The 20,129-nt window shown below is 39.4% G+C and overlaps 1 protein-coding gene across 1 annotated transcript; it reads left to right on the forward strand.

The window, feature by feature from the left end:
* Positions 1-16,439: 16,439 nt before the first annotated feature.
* LOC141522921 (transmembrane protein 213-like) lies at positions 16,440-16,757 on the forward strand. The gene has a single exon (XM_074236284.1). The coding sequence runs from the start codon at positions 16,440-16,442 to the stop codon at positions 16,755-16,757; it is 318 nt and encodes a 105-aa protein (XP_074092385.1).
* Positions 16,758-20,129: the final 3,372 nt, after the last annotated feature.

The following is a 20,129-nucleotide window of genomic DNA, read 5'->3' on the forward strand; positions in this document are numbered from 1 at the left end:
CTCTGGGGAGGCGCTGGAGAGTGAGGAGCTTGCGGAGCCTGGCGGCGCGCGGCCGCCCCTCTGCCAGCCCCGGCCCGGCGGCTCCTGCCTGGCGCGCTGACCAGCTCCGGCCCCCAGCCTACACAGCCCGGGTGGCTCGGCAGAAACCGGGCGCCGGGGCCACCCCCATTTCAGGGATGCTACTGGTATTAGCTTTCACGTTTTTATTTGTTGTTATTCATGATTTACTGTTCTGGTTTTTAATTAGTAATAATTTATTGTATAGAGCTTTGCAGATTTAATTCTCAGGGCAACTCTGGTGCTATTAATTATCCCCATTTTACAGATGACAGAACGAGAAAATAGAGGTTAAGTGACTTAGAGCTATTAAGTTTGAGGCAAGATTTAATAGGCCATCGTTTAACATGCTTATTGGTTGCTAACAGGTGAACTGACTCCATACCAAATCAAATGTTTTTCATTCAATCTAGCCCTGAAATAACAATAGCTAACATTTTATATATAACATTTTAAGATTTTGCAAAGCTCTTTCCATGTTATCTCCTTATCCTCATTTTACAAATTAAAAAAAGATGGAGGCTGAGAAAAGTTAAGTGATTTGCCCAGGATCACAGAGCTAGTGAATATCTGAAGTAGGATTCATTATTTGTTAGCCGAAACTGAACCTCCAACAAGCAAAATGGTGTGCAGATCAACTAAGCCAAGAAGTCTGCATTAATAAAATCAGTGGCCATTAGTAACTATAGACAGATCGTGTTAAATAGGATATCTATTACCATATCTATATAGTTACTTTGTTTACATAAAATACAGATATTGTAGATGTGTCATCATTGTTATGCATTTACAACGTGTCCCAAAAGTCTTAGTGCAGTCTTACCTTAAGATCTGTGTATATGTAATTAAACATGCTAAAGCCTTTTATTTCCCATCATCTTTTCTTAAAATATCACTAGTTTTGGGGTCCAGACTTCCTTTCTTTGCTATGGGTCTGTGAGAAAACTTCTACCAAAAACAAGTTGACTGGGGCAACTAGGTGGCACAGTGGATAGAGTACCAGTACTGGAGTCAGGAGTACCTGAGTTCAAATGTGGCCTCAGACACTTAATAATTACCTAGCTGTGTGGCCTTGGGCAAGCCACTTTAACCCCATTGCCCTGCAAAAACCTAAAAAAAAAAACCAAATTGACTATACTTCTGAATTTTATTGTCTTAGAGTATTGCTTGGGATAACTCAAAGATTAAGTAATTTGATCAGACTCATCTAGCACTTGGGACACAGACCTTCCAACTCCTAAGCATGCCCTCTGTACTGTCTACCAGTCCTGTCTAAAATCATCTTTCAATTACATTACATCACTTTACCTGCAAAAAAAGTAAATTAATATCAATAGCTCATTTATGTAAAAAAAGCATTTACAAAAACTTTGTGGAACAGTCTGGATATCATCTCCATTTCTCAGAGGTTGATAGTTTTATCCAGTTAAGTCCAGGTCAGGACTTTTGACAAAGTAGTACTTAAATTTCACCATACATACATATATAAATATATATATATAAATTTCGCTGGGTAAAAGACCCAGTCAAAAATTACAAACTATTCACAACCTAAAAACCCTTATACATTAAGTTACCATCAGGATTGAGCTATTTCTGTGGACTGAAATTTCATGAAACTTGTCAGGTAAGATGTCAACTGATTTTGGTCAGATACTGTTGACCTTGCTTTATGTGTATCTACCAAAATGCAGTGTTTTGACAGTTCAAATCTTTTCTTTGGTTTTCCTTTTTAGTATTTCTTTGATTTGATTTTTAGTGGTGGTTTTGTGGTTAGTTATTTCCATCTAAACATTTACAAATCTAAGAATACTGACATATTCCCTTGCTAGAACCTGGTTTGAGTTAGTTGTGTTTGGGCAGTTTGTGTAGTCCAAGCATACAGAGAATGAAAATTAAGGTCATCTTATTTATATTAAAAACCAAAAGTTAAACTATTTAGAAAAAAGATTTTGAAAAGCTTAGTAAAACAAAAATAGAATTATAACAAAAATTATTAGCTATTGTTATTTATTTGAATCAATTACATTAATATTAATTTTATATGTAATCATTTCCCTGTAGTGTAATATAGCCACTCATTTCATCATTTTTCCTAATTCTGCATTCCTATTTATAGTTCCCTTTACCTCTTCAGTTAGCTCAGTGCTGCTTTTCCATTCCCATTCACACAGGCAGCTGCCACACCTAGAGTAGGCTTCAGACTGGAGTGTGTTTTTTCTAATATTTTATCTCCCTGGACCTGACCAGTGTTCCTACTTCCATGATTATCAGTTAATATCAATTAACTAGCCAGACTTAACTAGAAACAAGTAGCTACTATTATGGCATAGTTGGTATATTTGGTTCAAATCATCCTCCCCAACCCCAGCTCTCATTAGTCCTATACACTTGCCCACCGATATATGCAGAGTCCAGAGGAAAGCCTACTAGAAGCTTAAAGGACATGTATCAAAAGGATAAGTCCAAGGAAGGCACCTTCTCCCTACTACAATGTGATTGCTTCTCTGGGAATTTCTCTCTCCCTTTCCCTGCCATACACTTAAATTCCAGATTGCTAAAGGACCCTTAGCTAGCCCTTTGATTTTATACAATCCCTAGAGAATGTGACCAAGGCCCTCAGAAAATCTGAACAGATGAGCTTAAAAGAAAACCAGGATTTCTTACTTAAACTCTGGACTTGTTTCTTCCCCTGTAAAATGAGGACTTTGGACTAAATGAACTTATCTAAGTTCCTTACTAGCTCTAACACTCTATGAGTATTTCAGTAGAGTTCTTTTGGAGGAGTAAACGAATTCATGGACAATGGGTAAACAGTGGGCATAGTTAATTAAAACTTGCAAAAAAATTTTTGAGAAAGTTTAACAAGTTTGAGGAATTGCTTTTTTATCATAGAAAGCTGCCTGAGGTGAAGAAAAATGGATTTTTTTTAAATTTTTAATGAGTGGAGAAAGTGAGAATTTGAAGGAATTATAACAGTAAATGTAGAAACAGATAACAAGACAATGTTTTTGGGTGTTGATAAATTTGTTTAGCTAGTCTGAGTGGTCTATATATCAAAAATTTTGATAAAATGTTTCAGAGAAAATTGATTCTCAGCCCTAAAATATGTCAACAATCATACTGTATAATTCTAAAACCTATTGATGTCTGTAGCAGTTTTAACTAGGCTGGGATAACTTGAGTTTTGCCATAGAGTATCAAAAATTAGAGGTCATTGATGGTGCTTTAATCTTTTAGAAGGTAGAAACAATTGAACTTAACACACTTAGTAAAAATAAGTTAAATAAGAAGTTACTGTATAGCCTGCTTCCTTCTCCTAAACAGTTGCACTTCAGGTGAACTTTTAACTACCCCTCCCCAATCGCCTTGTGGTGTCTGGAGGAGTCTTCAAGGTGGCAACCTGTGTTTTCTGTTCTTTTTGGGAGCATATGAGTCTATTCTATAGAAATGTCTTTCTATATCAACTAAATTATGTTAAAAGTTGATTTGAGTGGATAGAGTACGGACCCTGGAGTCAGGAGAACCTGAGTTCAAATCTAGCCTCAGATACTCAATAATTGCCTAGCTATGTGACCTTGGACAAGTCACTTAACCCCATTGCCTTGCAAAAAAAAATTTTGGAAGCACTTATCCAAGTGAGTTGATAAATTTATATCCATCAGTAAGCATTTATTAAATGTCTACTTTATGTCCAGTGCCAATAGAATATATACACATATAAAGTATATACAAATTAAGGAAGTTTTTTGTTTTATTTTTACTAACCTTCTGATTTCACTGAGGAACTGCTACAAACTAGACACACTAACAACAGTCTTATAGAATTGCTTGTGACACCGAAAGAGTAAGTGACTTGCTTAATTGGTCACATAACCAGTATATCAGAAGACAGGCTTGAACCTTGTTTGATCTTCCAACTCAGAGGCCTGGATCAAAAATTGCATGCATAAAATATATAAATTATGTGACTATAAGCCAAATGCATGCAAATTAAATGTTGGGCACTAGCAGCTGGAGGGGATAAGGAAACACCTCAAGCTGAATGTAGAGGAAGGCAGCTGGAGAGTCTAAACCTGGCAATGAGAAGGGAATGCATTCCAGACCTAGAGTTGGAAGATATAATGTTGTATATGAGATTTAGCAGATTCATTTGCATACTAATGTTTTTATAAAACCTTGTGGTTTTTCTGGTCTTATTTTATATAAATATAACAGGTTGGCTGGAATCATAGAAATAATAAACTCAATGGAAATTAAGACCTATCTGGGAGGCAGCTAGATGATATAGCAGATGGCTCTCTGGGCCTGTAGTCGGTAAGATCTCACTTCAAATTTGACCTCAGACAAATTTGTTATAAATGACTCTTGAATACTTAGTCCAGAGTGATTGAAATAGTTTTTTTTAATTAAGACATCTTAATAATTGACACAACTCTTGGGGAGGGGAAGGGCAAGGAGTCCAGGAAATACTAGATCTTTTATGCAGTTTGAAAGGCTTTGTTCCTGCCCCCTAGTGCCAATCTTTGGCTGGGGTCACAAATCTAATTGTTTCATTCATTCCCATACATTTTCCCCCGCCCTGCTCATTATAGTAATGAACCAGACCAGCTACCTCCTTGAGCATGTGCAAAAGAGAAGGAGAAAATCCTAGGTCAATTTAGAACAAGGTGGGGCAGACCTGGCCTAATCTCAGGTTTTTTTGATCCGGTGATCCAATCTTTTGACTTAAGTCACACATCTGCCCTAGGCAACAGTACTGACCCTACTGAGTCTTTTGTAATATAAACAAACAATCTCCCTTCACCTTCTTGTGGAACCCCCATATTCCTCACAAACTTACTATAAAACCCTTGTCAAATCACTAAACCTCAGTTTCTTTATCTGTAAAAAGGGGACACTAGTAGCCCCAGTCTCCCAGAATTGTTGGGAAGATCAAATGAGATAATATGTCTGGTTCTACATAAATTTTGATATTATCATTATTATTAGGGACCATCAAGTCTATTTTTTTTTTTAGGTTTTTGCAAGGTAAATGGGGTTAAGTGGCTTGCCCAAGGCCACAGGGCTAGGTAATTATTAAGTGTCTGAGGCCAGATTTGAACTCAGGTACTCCTGACTCCAGGGCCAGTGCTCTATCCACTGTGCCACCTAGCCTCCCCAAGGCTATTTTCTTGAAAAATATGTTATCTATATTCAGAATGACCAAAAAGTAACCCTATTTTTTTCTCCTGCTTTCATTCAGTGAATTCTCCCACACTTTGTGATTGCATTGGTTTCTAGCATTCATTCTCAACTTTAACACCAGCAACCAAATGGCCTTCACTTATCTTAATGGTTCTCCAGCCTCAGGTCATCCAAAGTTTCTGGGAATCTTGCTTATTACTGTTCTGCTTACCTGCTTTGTTTAAAATACTTCCCTGAGACAAAAGAGCCTGGAGGGTTTTAGTTTGAATCAGGACCAGGAACTGCCCCAAAATGTCACATTCTCTTGGTTAAATATAATCCTGAAAACCTAGCAATAATTTTTTTAAAAAAAGAAAAAGATGATCAAACTTGATGGACTCACTCATTCCATCAGTGCAACAATCAGGGACAATTTAAGACTGTCTGCAATGGAGAATACCATCTATATTCAGAGAAAGTATTGTGGAGTTTGAACAAAGACCTGTTACCTTTAATCTAGAAAAAAATTGATATCTTTATTGTCTGATCTTGCTATCTCTTATACTTCATGTCTCTTCCTTAAGGATATGATTTCTCTCTCATCACATTCAATTTGGATTGATGTATACCATGGAAACAATGTAAAGACTCCTGTGAAAGGTGGGGGGGGAGGAAAGTAAGATTAGGGCAAAAATTGTAAAACTCAAAATAAATAAAATCTTTAAAAAAAAACATGATAGAGAACTTGTCCATCCTGACATGGAGTACAAAATAATAATTCAATACTACCTCTGCTACTATGAACATTTTTCCCTCTAAACTTCTATAATGTTATTGTTCAGTCATGTCCAACTCCTTGTGACCCTTTGGGGTTTTCTTGACAAATATACTGCAGTGGTTTGCCATTTTCTTCTCCAGATTATTTTACAGATGAGGAAACTAAGGCAAACAGGGTTAAGTGATTTGCCCACAGTCACTAAAGCTAATAAAATGTGTGGCTGAATTTGAACCAGGTCTTCCTGACTCTAGGCCTAGCACTCTATAATCATTGAGTCACCTAGCAGCTAGGTGGCACAGTGGATAGAGCACTGGCCCTGGAGTCAGGAGGACCTGCATTCAAATCCAACCTCAGACACTTAATTGCCTAGCTGTGTGATCTTGGGCAGGTCACTCAACCACATTGCCTTAAAGCTCTTGTGCTTTTATCATAATCTTTATTATTGTATTTGTAAATAGTATATGATGTGTCCAAATGGGGATAGAGGAAGATACTGTCTAAAAAAACACTCTATAACCAAGGTTTCACATCTGTTAATAGACTCTAACATGATTATTAGTGCTTTAAAATTTGCAAAGTGCTTTGCAAATCATTTGATCCTTACAACAACAATCCTTATTTTTCAAATGAAGAAACTGAGACTCAAAAATTTGATTTGATCATTACAGAGCTTGTGTCAGAGTAAGGATTCAAATTCAGTTCTCTCTTCCAAGTGCAGAGCTCTTTTTTCCACCATACTGCCCCACTCTCAGATCGTATCAAAGCTGAAAAGATAATAGGGGATGGCTAGGTGTATGGTGGATAGAGCACCTGTCCTGGAGTCAGGATGACCTGAGTTCAAATCCAGCCTCAGACAATAATTACCTAGCTATGTGACCTTGGGCAAGTTACTTAACCCCATTGCTTTGCAAAAACCAAAAAAAAAAAAAAGGTAATTAGGAGAATATAGTAATTTAAACTTGAAATAGTGAATCTTTGCTTCTTTAATATTTTGATAAATCTGCAGTCCCAACAATGTGTTATTTCTCTTCACAGTACAGATTGCAGTTCATCTATTTCTTCTCATCCTGTATAATACACTTGTCTATGGTCTCATAAGTTATCCATAGAGACGCTAGCCAAGATGCTAAGAGGAGTTTTAACACTCCATGGTGCAAAAGCACCTGTGCGCCTTCCACAAACAACCTTTTCTGATCATTCATTTCCTTAAAGAAGTATGGTAGCATGAAAAGACTGCTGAATTTGGGCTGAATGATTTTGAGTAAAAATTTAATTACTTTGGACCTCAATTCTATCTTTAAAATGAGGAGATTGAAAATTAGATATCTATTGATTAGGAAATTACTAAATAAATATGATATAAGAATGTAACATGCTATATGAATTGCTTCACTGTGAAAAACAACTAATATAAAGAAATCAGAAAAGCAGGGAACAGATAAGGATGAAGTAAGGAAAACATAAAAAACAGGCACACTTAATAATAATAAAAAAGGTAAAACTATATACTGTGTAATTATAATTATCAAACTTGACCCCAGGAGTGAAAAAACATACCCTTCTCATCTTTACCTACTTTGCTATGTCAAATTTTTCTAAATTGCTCCTAGTTTTTTTTTACCAACTCAGTGAAATTGAATTTTTTTATTTTTATTTAAGGCAATGGGGTTTCAGTGACTTTGAAGTACAATATCAATGTTTGTGAAATTCCTGTATAGAAAGGGGTCCCAGACATCCTCTGAGCCTTGAGGAATTCTTTAGAAATACAAATTTGGACAGGTGCCTTTGGGTCTGAAAATAATAAGACTCAAGTACTTGACCTGGGGATCCAGAATATACCCTAAAATTGTTTGAAGAATCACAAAGCACCCTCATCAGCCTAATTATCTTGCTGTATCTGTTAAATTCCAGGACTGCCTCCCCCTTCCCTAGGTGTGGCTGGAACAATAAGATAGTAAATTCCTCTGGAAGCTCATGAATATGTGACACACCCCATCTCAGGAAATATGTTCAAACAAAGACCCTTTTTGTCTATCTGGGACCCCATATTTACATATGAGAGGATCTTTGCTTCTATATCCTGCTCTCAGTATTTTCCCCCCAAATGCTATAAAACCCCTATCCCCTGAACACTCAGGTACTGTCTGATTTGGGTATTCCATCCCCAGACAATCCCCAGGAATAAAGATCTCTACACTTAACAAACTCTGGTTTCCATCTCGCTCTGTGGGTTCAACATTTGGAGGCCCCAGCGAGATCTTGGTGTTTTGTGTCACCAAAGGAGACCACAGGAGCCTCAAGTTTAGGTTGGAACAGACTGTCTCTCCCTTCCTAGGGGAGCCAGCCCCTGATGATGTTCCAGGGCCCCAGGACCAGGTAGACACAGTCTTAGTATGAACTTTTCCTCAACTGCCATCCCCCATTTGAACTAAGTGCAGATCCTGTTACACCTCCAGAGGTAAGCTTGTTCTGGTTCTGGGTCTAGACATTTGGTTGCAGGGGAATTCCCTATCAGACATGATGTTCAGGTCCTCTCTTTTGGGTGCTCCTTGCAACAGCAGGGAACACATTTGGTCTACCTTTGGGAGGGAGAGATGATTGGACATGACACTAAAGCCTCCCCTCACAGCATTCCTGAGATGTCAGGAAGTTGCCATTGGCCTTTGTGGATATGTGTTGAGATTGACAGTTCAGAAAATTCTGTTGCATTAGCATGATCTATGCTTGTGCCTCATCTGTCTTTATGTGTTCAGATTGTCTATTTTACCTGTGCATTTGAGTTCTTCTATTGATTTGTTAAATGGGGAGAAAAGTTCCCCTAAAAATTTCCTTGGGTTACCTCATTTAAATTGCTGCTCTTTATTTCTAGGCAGTATTCATCTAATGCCCTCACTAGCTCTCCCCTGGAGCCTGCTTTCTCCCTGTATTACAGTGGGTAATAGGATCCCTTCCTCCTCACCCCTGCATTGTCTTTTGAGCACTTCCTAGAGGGATTTTTAAAAATTTTTTATTTAAAAAGGAATGGATTTTGGTGTTAAATTGACTGAGGCCAAACTACTCGCCCTGTTATTTTACTATTATGAGAAGGGCCCCCCCCCATGTTCCCTTCTCTTTCCCATTTTCCTTGATCCTGTGCTTCCAGAGTGTTTCCCCCTCCCTCCCCCTTTCAGGAGAGAAAGTTCCTTTAGGAAGAATTAGTAAAGTAAGTGTTAAAAGGGACCTTATTTTGAAGTTAAAGAAACAGCAAATATTACCAAATGTGTATAATGTGGTTACCAAGATATGCCCATATAGGGGAAACTAGTCTTTTCACAGAATGATATGGAATCATTAGAGCTTCAGGAGTTTATCAGTATAGATTCAGATATTGTTAGCTATTACAGAAAATTATGGGACATGTAAGGGTTGAAGAATAGAAGATCAACCCCAACCCCCGCCCAAGAATCTAGGATGGCCTCTCTATAAAAGTTAGTCAGTTTACTCTAGGTGAAGGAGGAGGGCAGGGAATATTCTAATTAGACTAAAGGATTTTTGAATGACTGTTTGCCTTCTCCAGGATTTTAGCAGTTATAATCAAGAAACGTTAAATGTTAAAACGTTGGAATGGAAAATGTATTGTGAAAAGGTGGTTTATATAGCAGTATAAGCTATGTGACTCTAGTTCAGAATAGTATGAATTAAGGTCAAGAATAGCTAATGGAGGGTGGCTAAGTGGCTTAGTGGATAAAGGACCTGCCCTGGAGTCAGGAGTACCTGGGTTCAAATCCAAACTCAAACACTTAATAATTACCTAGCTGTGTGGCCTTGGGCAAGCCACTTAACCCCATTTGCCTTGCCAAAAAAACCCTAAAAATAAAAAAAGAATATCTAATGAAAAAGGATGGTGCAACAATGTGTTAAGTTCTATAGTCTGGGACAGAGGTTTAGAAAGAACAGGAAAGAAAATCCAGATTTGGAGACAATTGGGGTTTTTGAAACATTTGTTAAGTATGGCAAGTGGTAAAAGCATGTACACAGAAGGTTTCAGCAGGGTTGACTTTGTACACCAGATAGATTTTGGGAACTTTGGAAAATGGTTTACAAATCATTGTAAGAAAAGAGGGAAGTATAGAACTATAAGTCTATAGGGAGATACGTATGTATATGAGGTTGGGGTGATTTAAAAAATTGCATTAAATTGGTACTTTTTGCAATGTTTGGCAATGAATTGATTAGAAAAGTAACAAACCCCATAAAGTGAAAAGTTTGATATGAAAGTAATTGTTGGATAAATGTTAATTTTTATTATGTTATTATTGTTCCTATAATGTGTTAATCTAAAGATACATGTAAATTGAATTAAGGGGTTTGTAAAAAATATGTTTGAGTTTGAATTCTGATTGTTTTATGGCCCCTCCAGAGTCATGGGAGTCAGGACAGACTTGTGAGTTAGCTTTAGAATAACTAAACAAAGGGAAGGTAATATTTCACACTGATTGGAATGTAGATCATGTATTTGGAAAAATCTGGAGTGAGTAATGATAAAGAGTAAGGGTAAAGGGGCGGCTAGGTGGCGTAGTGGATAAAGTACCGGCCCTGGAGTCAGGAGTAGCTGGGTTCAAATCCAGTCTCAGACACTTAATAATTACCTAGCTGTGTGGCCTTGGGCAAGCCACTGAACCCCATTTGCCTTGCAAAAACCAAAAAAAAGAAAAAAAAAGTAAAGGTAAAGAATTAGTACATATTACTTTGATATCTCAAACTGTGGGGAATCTCCAATTCCCAGAACACAGAATGTTCTAATATTAAGAAATGTTGGTCAGTGAGGATAGAAAGCTCTTATAAGTGAGAGCACTGAGAAGTTAGAATTGTACTGATGAAGATAAGAAGAATTTGCAAAATTTTTAGGCTTTTGAAAAGAAAATGATTTAAGACTAATTTGAATATGACTTTTGGAATTTAAGAGAAGTATGAAGAAAATCTTGTAGTCATAAGAAGGGATTTTTTAGCAACAATTGGTCTTAATTCTTTGTATTTTAAAGTTTTAGGGGGTAAAGAAAACATACACGTAATTGAAATATGCTGTGTACAATTTTTTTTTAAGGTTTTTGCAAGGCAAATGGGGGTTAAGTGCCTTGCCCAAGGACACACAGCTAGGTAATTATTAAGTGTCTGGGCGGAGCCAAGATGGCCACAAGAAGGGATCAAGTCTTAGGAGGTCTCTGATAAAATGTGAAACTAAGGACTCTAACTAAACTTTCCAGAGACAGAACCTACAGAGGGACCCAGTAAGGCAGTTCTCCTACTCAAGGTAACCTGGAAAAGAGCAGAAAGGCTCTGCTCCCCGGGGTCAGAGGGGCGGCCCGCCAGAGCGAAAGAACTTCAGCCTCCCGAAGGCAGCCCCAGGGAGCGCGGCTCATAGCAGTGGGGGAGTCTCCTGAGTTACACCCCGGGTAGCACCAGGCACAAAGTGGGGGAACAGTGGGGGACCTCTGCCAGAGCCAGCACATGGAGCCCAGCCCTCAGGGCACACAGCCAGCAGCTTCTTCTTTCTGTAGCCCAGACCTGGAAACAGAAGCAGGTGGAGCCTGTAAGCAGGAGCCTCCAGGGCATGAGCCCATTGAGCTGAGGGAGGGGAGTGAAGAGAGACTGCAGAGCTCTGTCCTCTGCCTCTGCCTCTGGAACAGGACTCTGGGGCTCTGACCACATTCAGATCCTGATAGCAGTCTAGCCCCCCCCCCCATAGAACAGCAGGGCCCCCCCACCTCAGCCCCATGGCAGAGGGGGCTGCTTATGGTCATTCACAGACCAGGAGGGAGGACAGAGCCTCACACACTGAGACCCTGGTGGGAGTGTTCCAAAAGCTCAGGAAGCACCCCAAAACCAGGCTCAGGCTGGGAAAATAAGCAAGCAGAGAAATAAGAGGAAGACCATTGAGAAATATTTTGTTCATGAGCCCAAGAAGGATCAAAATACTCAGTCTGAAGATGAGGAGGTACAAGCTCCCGTATCTAAAGACTCCAAGCAAAACAGAAATTGGGTTCAGGCTATGACAGAGCTCAAAAAAGACTTTGAAAATCAAATGAAGGAGTCGGAAGAAAAATTGGGAAAAGAAAGGAGAGAGATGCAGGAAAAACATGAAAATGAAGTCAGCAGCTTAGTCAAGGAAATCCAAAAAAATGCTGAAGAAAATGGAATGCTAAAAACCAGCTTAGGTCAAATAGATAAAACAGTTCAAAAAGTTATTGAGGAGAAGAATGCCTTAAAAAGCAAAATTGGCCAGATGGAAAAAGAGATAAGAAAACTCTCTGAGGAGAACAAATCCTTCAGACAAAGAATAGAATTCAGGGAGATTGAATTTAACAGAAATCAGGAATCAATACTTTAAAACCAAAGAAATGAAAAATTACAAGAAAATGTGAAATATCTCATTGAAAAAACAACTGATATGGAAAACAGACTTAGGAAAGATAATTTGAAAATTATTGGAATACCTGAAAGTCGTGATCAGGAAAAGAGACTTGACATCATTTTCAAAGAATTACTACAAGAAAATTGCCCTGATATTCTAGAAGCAGAGGGCAAAATAGAAATGGAGAGAATCCACCGATCCCCCCCGAGAAAGAGATCCCAAAAAACCAACCCCTAGGAATATTATAGCCAAATTCCAGAACTCCCAAGTCAAAGAGAAAATATTACAAGTAGCCAGAAGGACACAGTTCAAATATCGTGGAGCTGCAGTCAGGATCACACAGGACTTAGCAGCAACTATATTAAAAGCTCGTAGGGCTTTGAATGTAATATTCCAGAAGGCAAAAGAGCTTAGAAAGCAACCGAGAATGAACTACCCAGCAAGGCTGAATGTCCTCTTCCAGGGAAAAAGATGGACTTTCAGTGAACCAAGGGAATTTCAAATGTTCCTTTTGGAATGGCCAGAGCTGAACAGAAGGTTTGATCTTCAGATACAGGACTCAGGTGAAGCATGGAGATTGGAGGAGAGGGGGGAAATATGAGGGACTTAATGATGGTGAACTGCATGTATTCCTGCAAAGAAAAATGACACTGATAATATTAATATGAACCATCTCAGTTAATAGAGCAGGTAGAGGGAGCTTTTATAGTTGAAGCACAGGAGAAAGCTGAAGTTGAAGATAAAATATGGTGTAAAAATGGAGTCAATAAGAAAAAAAGGGAAATGGAATAGGAGAAAGAAAAAGGAGATGGGAAATAGTCCAAGCTATTTCACATAATAAGATTTTTTTTATTACAATGAGCTATTGCAATGATATGGAAGGGGGGAGGCAAGGGGCAATGAGGGAACCTTTGCTCTCATCAGAGATGGCTAGGAGAGGAAACAGCAAATATACTCAATGGGGTATAGACATCTGGAGTAAGAAGGAGGGGGGAGCAGGGGAAAGGGGTGGAGATGTGAATAAAGGAGGAGAGGATGGACCATAGGGGGACAGTGGTCAGATATAGCACATTTTCTTTTTTTACTTCTTGCAAGGGGCTGGGATTGGATGGCCTGCCCAGGACCATGGGGCCAGGTGGATTCTGGGCCTAAGGGGTCGTAGGGGGGCTCAGGGCTTCTTGGCCCCAGAACCAGGAATCTGTATGCTGAGCCACTCAGCGACCCTACAGCAGCGTCAGAGTGAAAGGAGAGAGAAAATATAGTACATGGTAGTGGAGAAATAAGAAAGGAGGGAGTTGCGATCAGCAATGGCAACGTTGGAAAAATATGGAAGTAACTTTTGTGATGGACTTATCATAAAGAATGTGATCCACTCACGACAGAGTTGATGGTGTTGGAACAAAGACTGAAACACATTTTTTGTTATTATTATTTGGGGGAGGTTGCAGGGCAAGTGGGGCTGGGTGGCCTGCCTGGGGCCACATAGCAGGGTGATCATTGCGTGTCTGGGGCCGGATTCGGACCCAGGTGCTCCTGGCTCAAGGGCCAATGCTCTGTCTGCCACCCAGCCACCTCTACTATTATTACTATTTTATTTTATTTTGGGTCTTTTTTTTTCTTCTTTTTGGTTTTTGCAGGGCAGTGGGGATCGGGTGGCTTGCATGTCACATGGCTGGGTGATTATTGAGTTTACGAGGCTGGATATGGACTCGGGTGCTCGTGGCTCCAGGGCTGGTGCTTCGTCCATTGTACCACCTGGCCATACCTACAATTATTACTATTATTTTTTTTAATTTTAATTTTTTTCTCCCCCCCCCTTTACTTTTGTGCCCAAGCAAGTCTATCTATATTCATGGGTGGAGGGGTATTTTGTTTACTTGTAAACAAGTATATTTTATTAATGTAAAGAAAAACATTTGTACTAAATAAGAATAAAAAATAAATTAAAAAAAGAGAAATACCTAGGTTATCAGGGATGCTTACTCATATCTTTTGGGAAAAAGCTCTGATTGGTTTTAATGTTAAGTTTAATAATGCTAACAATTGTATTTTTATTTTGGATAGAGCTTTTGGAATGTGAGTGCTGGATTCTCTGTATAAGGTACTCTAAAGTTTTTATCAAACTAAACTGTTGGGAAATTAGTTGAATTTCAATTACATTGGGGTTTTAAATGTGTCATATGTATGACATTAGATTCTGAGAATTTGGATAAAGGGATGAAAGTGTAAAGGACATGGGATAGGTACATCTAGGTGGCGCAGTGGATAAAGCACTGACCCTGGAGTCAGGAGTACCTGGGTTCAAATCTGGTCTCAGACACTTAATTACATATCCGTGTGGCCTTGGGCAAGCCACTTATCGCCATTGCCTTGCAAAAAAAAAAAACCTAAAAGGAAAGGAACATGGGATATTCATTTTGCTCTTGTTCTAAGAAAATGAGATGTTTAAATAAGAATTTTATGGTATATATTAACAATGTATGAGTTCTCCTACTCAAGGTAACCTGGAAAAGAGCAGAAAGGCTCTCCTCAGCTCACAGCCGCGGGGGTGAGTTTCCTGAGTTACACCCTGGGGGGCACCGTGCACAATCTGGGGGAACAGCTGGGGACCTCTGCCAGAGATAGCACATGAAGCCCAGCTCTCAGGGCACACAGCTAGCAATGTGGTCTTGCAGCAGCCCAGATCCAGGAAACAGAAGCAGGCAGAGCGGGTAAGCAGGAGCCCCCAGGGCATGAACCCATTGAACCAAGGGAGGGGAGTGAAGAGAGAGACTTCTGAGGTCAGTCCTCTGCCCCTGGATCAGGACTCTGGGGCTCTGACCACATTCAGATCCTGATCCCAGTCTAGGCCCCCCCATAGAACAGCAGGGCCCCCCCACCTCAGCCCCATGGCAGAGGGGGGCACTTATGGTCATTCACAAACCAGGAGGGAGGACAGAGCTTCACACACTGAGACCCTTGTGGGAGTGTCCCAAAAGCTCAGGAAGCATCCCCCAAAACAGGCTTAGGCTGGGAAAATGAGCAAGTAGAGAAACAAGAGGAACACCATTAAGAAATATTTTGCCTGTGAGCCCAAGAATGATCAAAACACTCATTCTGAAGATGAGGAAGCACAAGCTCCTGCATCTAAAGACTCTTAAGAAAAACAGAAATTGGTCTGAGGCTATGACAGAGCTCAAAAAAGACTTTGAAAATCAAGTGATGGGGCAGCTAGGTGGCACAGTGGATAAAGCACCAGCCCTGGAGTCAGGAGTACCTGGGTTCAAATCCAGTCTCAAACATTTAATAATTGCCTATCTGTGTGGCCTTGGGCAAGCCACTTCACCCCATTTGCCTTGGAAAAAACCTAAAAAAAAAAAATCAGATGAGGGAGATAGAAGAAAAACTGGGAAAAGAAATGAGAGAGATGCAGGAAAAACATGAAAATGAAGTCAGCAGCTTAGTCAAGGAAATCCAAAAAAATGCTAAAAACCAGCTTAGGTCAAATGGATAAAACAGTTCAAAAAGTTATTGAGGAGGGGCATCTAGGTGGCTTAGTGGATAAAGCACCGGCCCTGGAGTCAGGATTACCTGGGTTCAAATCCCATCTCAGACACTTAGCTGTGTGGCCTTGGGCAAGCCACTTAACCCCATTTGCCTTGCAAAAAAAAAAATCTAAAAAAAGTTAGTGAGGAGAAGAATGCTTTAAAAAGCAGAATTGGCCAGATAGAAAAAGAGATAAGGAAGGTCTCTGAGGAAAACAAATCCTTTAGACAAAGAATAGAACTCAGGGAGATTGATGGATTTACAAGAAATTAGGACTCAATACTTCAAAACCAAAAGAATGAAAAAAATTAGAAGAAAATGTGAAACATCTCATTGAAAATACAACTTATGCGGAAAACAGATTTAGAAAAGATAATCTAAAAATTATTGGAATACCTGAAAGTCATGATCAGGAAAAGAGCCTTGACATCATTTTCAAAGAATTACTAGAGGAAGATTTTCAAGGTTTCCAAAGGACAAGCTGTACAAGGGCAGTCTAGACAGGTGCCTCCCATCTCCACCATGAAGCAGCTGCCCTCTGCAATCTACGGTCCCATCGGCCTCATCCTCCTGTCTGCCTCCTTCCTCACAACTTGCTTAGCAGAGACGTACAACTCCTCATCCATTACTTCTTCTCTGTCAGACTCGACATTCATAGCACAGTGCTCCAATTTGGATTTCTGTTCTAAGGCTGCCCAGTGCTGTAAGCATGGAATGGATGAAGATGGTTGGATTGCAGCAGCTATTGGTTGGAGTCTCTGGTTTCTCACACTCATTTTGCTCTGTGTGGATAAACTCAGAAAGATAACACCTGAAGAATCCAAGTACCCACAGGCATGAAATTTGGGACTCCATGTGCAAGACTATCAAACTCTACCAGTTTCCTAAATTAAGGAAAGAGAATAGTCTTGAAATAAGATTCAACTTGCTTTTTAAAGGGGAGCAAATGAGAGAATATTTCAATTTCAGTGCAGATAATAGTACTTTCACACCTAGTTTCACAGGCCCTGATAGATTTCTCTCTATATAAATACCACAATTATTTTCCTTTTTTTTTTTTTTTAGTTTTTGCAAGGCAAAGGGGTTGGGTGGCTTGCCCAGGGTCACATGGCTAGGTGATTGTTGAGTGTCTGAGGCCGGATTTGAGCTCAGGTACTCCTGACTCCAAGGCCGGTGCTCTGTCCACTGCACCACCTAGTCGCCCCATCACAGTTATTTTCAAAAACATTTTCTGAAATGAATCAATAGGAAGAATTTATGAAGTGCCAGTTGTCTTCCCAGTACTACCTTGACATGCAAGAAAACAAAAAATAAACAAGAGCCAATCCTCAATAGATAAGTGGTCAAAAGATATGAATGGTTTTTTGAAAGAATTGCAAATTATAAATTGCATTGACATTTGGAAACTTGCTCCAAGTCAATAGTAATGAGAAATGTAAATACAATTCTGAGTTTTCACTCTCACCCTGAAAATTGACCAAGAAAATAAAAATGAGGATAGTCAGTGTTGGAGTTGTGGTTAGAAAGGAGCATTCATACACTGTTGGTAAAACAGTGAATTGATCCATCCATTTTGATTATATGGAATTTTGTAAAAATACGGCATCACTGTTCATACTTTTGACACAATAAATCCTTCTGTTAAAACACATACCCCAATAAATTCAAAGACAACAACAACAACAAAAAAAAAAGAATTACTAGAGGAAAATTGCTCTGATATCCTAGAAGCAGAGGGCAAAATAGAAACAGAGAGAATCCACCAATCTCCCTGAGAAAGAGATCCCAAAAAACCAACCCCCAGGAATATTATAGCCAAGTTCCAGAACTCCCAAGTCAAAGAGAAAATATTACAAGCAGCCAGAAGGACACAATTCAAATACTGTGGAGCTACAATCAGGATCTCACAGGACTCAGCAGCAACTACATTAAAAGTTCATAGGGCTTGGAATATAATATACTGGAAGGCAAAAGAGCTTAGAATGCAACCAAGAATCAACTACCCAGCAAGGCTGAATGTCCTCTTCCAGGGAAAATGATGGACTTTCAATGAACCAGGGGAATTTCAAATGTTCCTGTTGGAATGGCCAGAGCTGAACAGAAGGTTTTTATCTTCAGATACAGGACTCAGGTGAAGCATAGAGAGTAGAGGAGAAGGGGAAAATATGAGGGACTTGATGATGAACTACATGTATTCCTGCATAGAAAAATGACACTGATAATACTCATATGAACCTTCTCATTTAGTAGAGCAGGTAGAAGGAGCTTTTATAGATGAAGCACAGGAGAAAGCTGAATTTGAAGATAAAATATGGTGTAAAAATGGAGTCAATAGAAAAAAAGGGAAATGTAATAGAAAGAAAAAGGAGGGGGGAATAGGCTAAGATATTTCATATAATAAGATTTTTCTGTATTACAATGAGCTGTTTCAATGATATGGAAGGGGGGAAAGACAAGGGGGAATGAGGGATTCTTTGCTTTCATCAGAGGTGGCTAAGAGAGGAAACAGCATATATCCTCAATGGGGTATAGACATCTGGAGTAAGAAGGAGAGAAGGGGGACAAGGGGAAGGGGTTGCGATGTGAATGATGGAGGAGAGAGGATGGACCATGGGGGGAGAGTGGTCAGATATAACACATTTTCTTTTTTACTTCTTGCAAGGGGCTAGGATTGGATAGCCTGTCTGGGACCATAGGGCCAGGTAGATGCTGGGCCTAAGGGGTAGTATGGGGGCTCGGGGCCATGGATCTGTCTGCTGCCCACTCAGCTACCCTACAGTAGAGTCAGTGAAAGGAGAGAGAAAATATAATACATGGTAGTGGAGAAATACCAAAGTAGGGAGTTGCAATCAGCAATGGCAACAGTGGAAAAATATGGAAGTAACTTTTGTGATGGACTTATTATAAAGAATGTGATCCACCCATGACAGCTGGTGGTGTTGGAACACAGACTGAAGCACATTTTCTATTATTATTATTATTATTATTATTATTAAGGGGGGGTGCGGGGCAAATGGGGCTGGGTGGCCTGCCTGGGGCCGCATAGCAGGGTGGCCATTGGGTGTCTAAGGCCAGATTTGGACCCAGGTGCTCCGGGCTCAAGGGCCAGTCCTCTGTCCATTACCCAAACACCCCTACTATTATTACTATTTTATTTTATTTTGGGACTTTTTTTTTCTTTTTTTGGTTTTTGCAGGGCAGTGGGGTTGGTGTGGCTTGCATGTCACTTGGCTGGGTGATTGTTGGGTGTACAGGGCCAGATGTGGGCTTGAGTGCTCCTGGCTCCAGGGCCGGTGCTCCATCCACTGTGCCAGCTGGCCATACCTGCAATTATTAGTATTTTTTTTAATTTTAATTTTTTTCTCTCCCCTTTACTTTATCCCTCAAGAAAATCTATATTTTTTTGGGAGATGGGGTATTTTGTTTACTCTTTTTTTATTCTTTTTTTGCAAGGCAAATGGGGTTAAGTGGCTTGCCCAAGGCCACACAGCTAGGTAATTATTAAGTGTCTGAGTCCAGATTTGAACTCAGGTACTCCTGACTCCAGGGCCGGTGCTTTTATCCACTGTGCTACCTAGCCACCGCTATTTTGTTTACTCTTAAACAAGAATGTTTTATTATTGTATAAAAAACATTATTTGTTCAAAATGAGAATAAATATTAAATTAAAAAATCAAAAAACAATGTATGTTTTATTTTAAAGAAGTCAAAAATGTGGACTTCTCTCTTACTACAGACAGCTGATGGGACTCTGAACAAATTGCAATTGTGGGCCCTATTGTAAGGTAATATGTTGATGAATAAGATGTTTTATCATTTATGTGATATTCTTTTGTAATTGCAAAGAGATTATATTTGCACTATTTAGCTATCTATTATGAATTTTTTTAATATTGTATTGTTAAAGCCTGGGATTAATGTGATTGCTTTGAAGGGCAATAAGGAAAATATGAAAAAGTATGACCCTTTCTAGGATAGATCTGTGGGTTCATCAATAATGTAATAATGGAGGGATTGCTTTGTACAATCTAGTAATTTGTGTGTTACTCTGTTACTCTTATTGCTATTCTGTTATAATGAAATTAATAACACATGTTGCAAATTTAAGCCTACCTAAGATGTTGTAATGGTTTTAAAGAATTCTGAAAAGTAATTTGTATGTTGCAGGGGCTGGGTGACTCAGTGGATAGCTGGCTCTGGAGTCAGGAGATC

The sequence above is a fragment of the Macrotis lagotis genome, chromosome 4 (genome assembly GCF_037893015.1).
Source record: "Macrotis lagotis isolate mMagLag1 chromosome 4, bilby.v1.9.chrom.fasta, whole genome shotgun sequence".
Classification (NCBI taxonomy): Eukaryota; Metazoa; Chordata; class Mammalia; order Peramelemorphia; family Peramelidae; genus Macrotis; species Macrotis lagotis.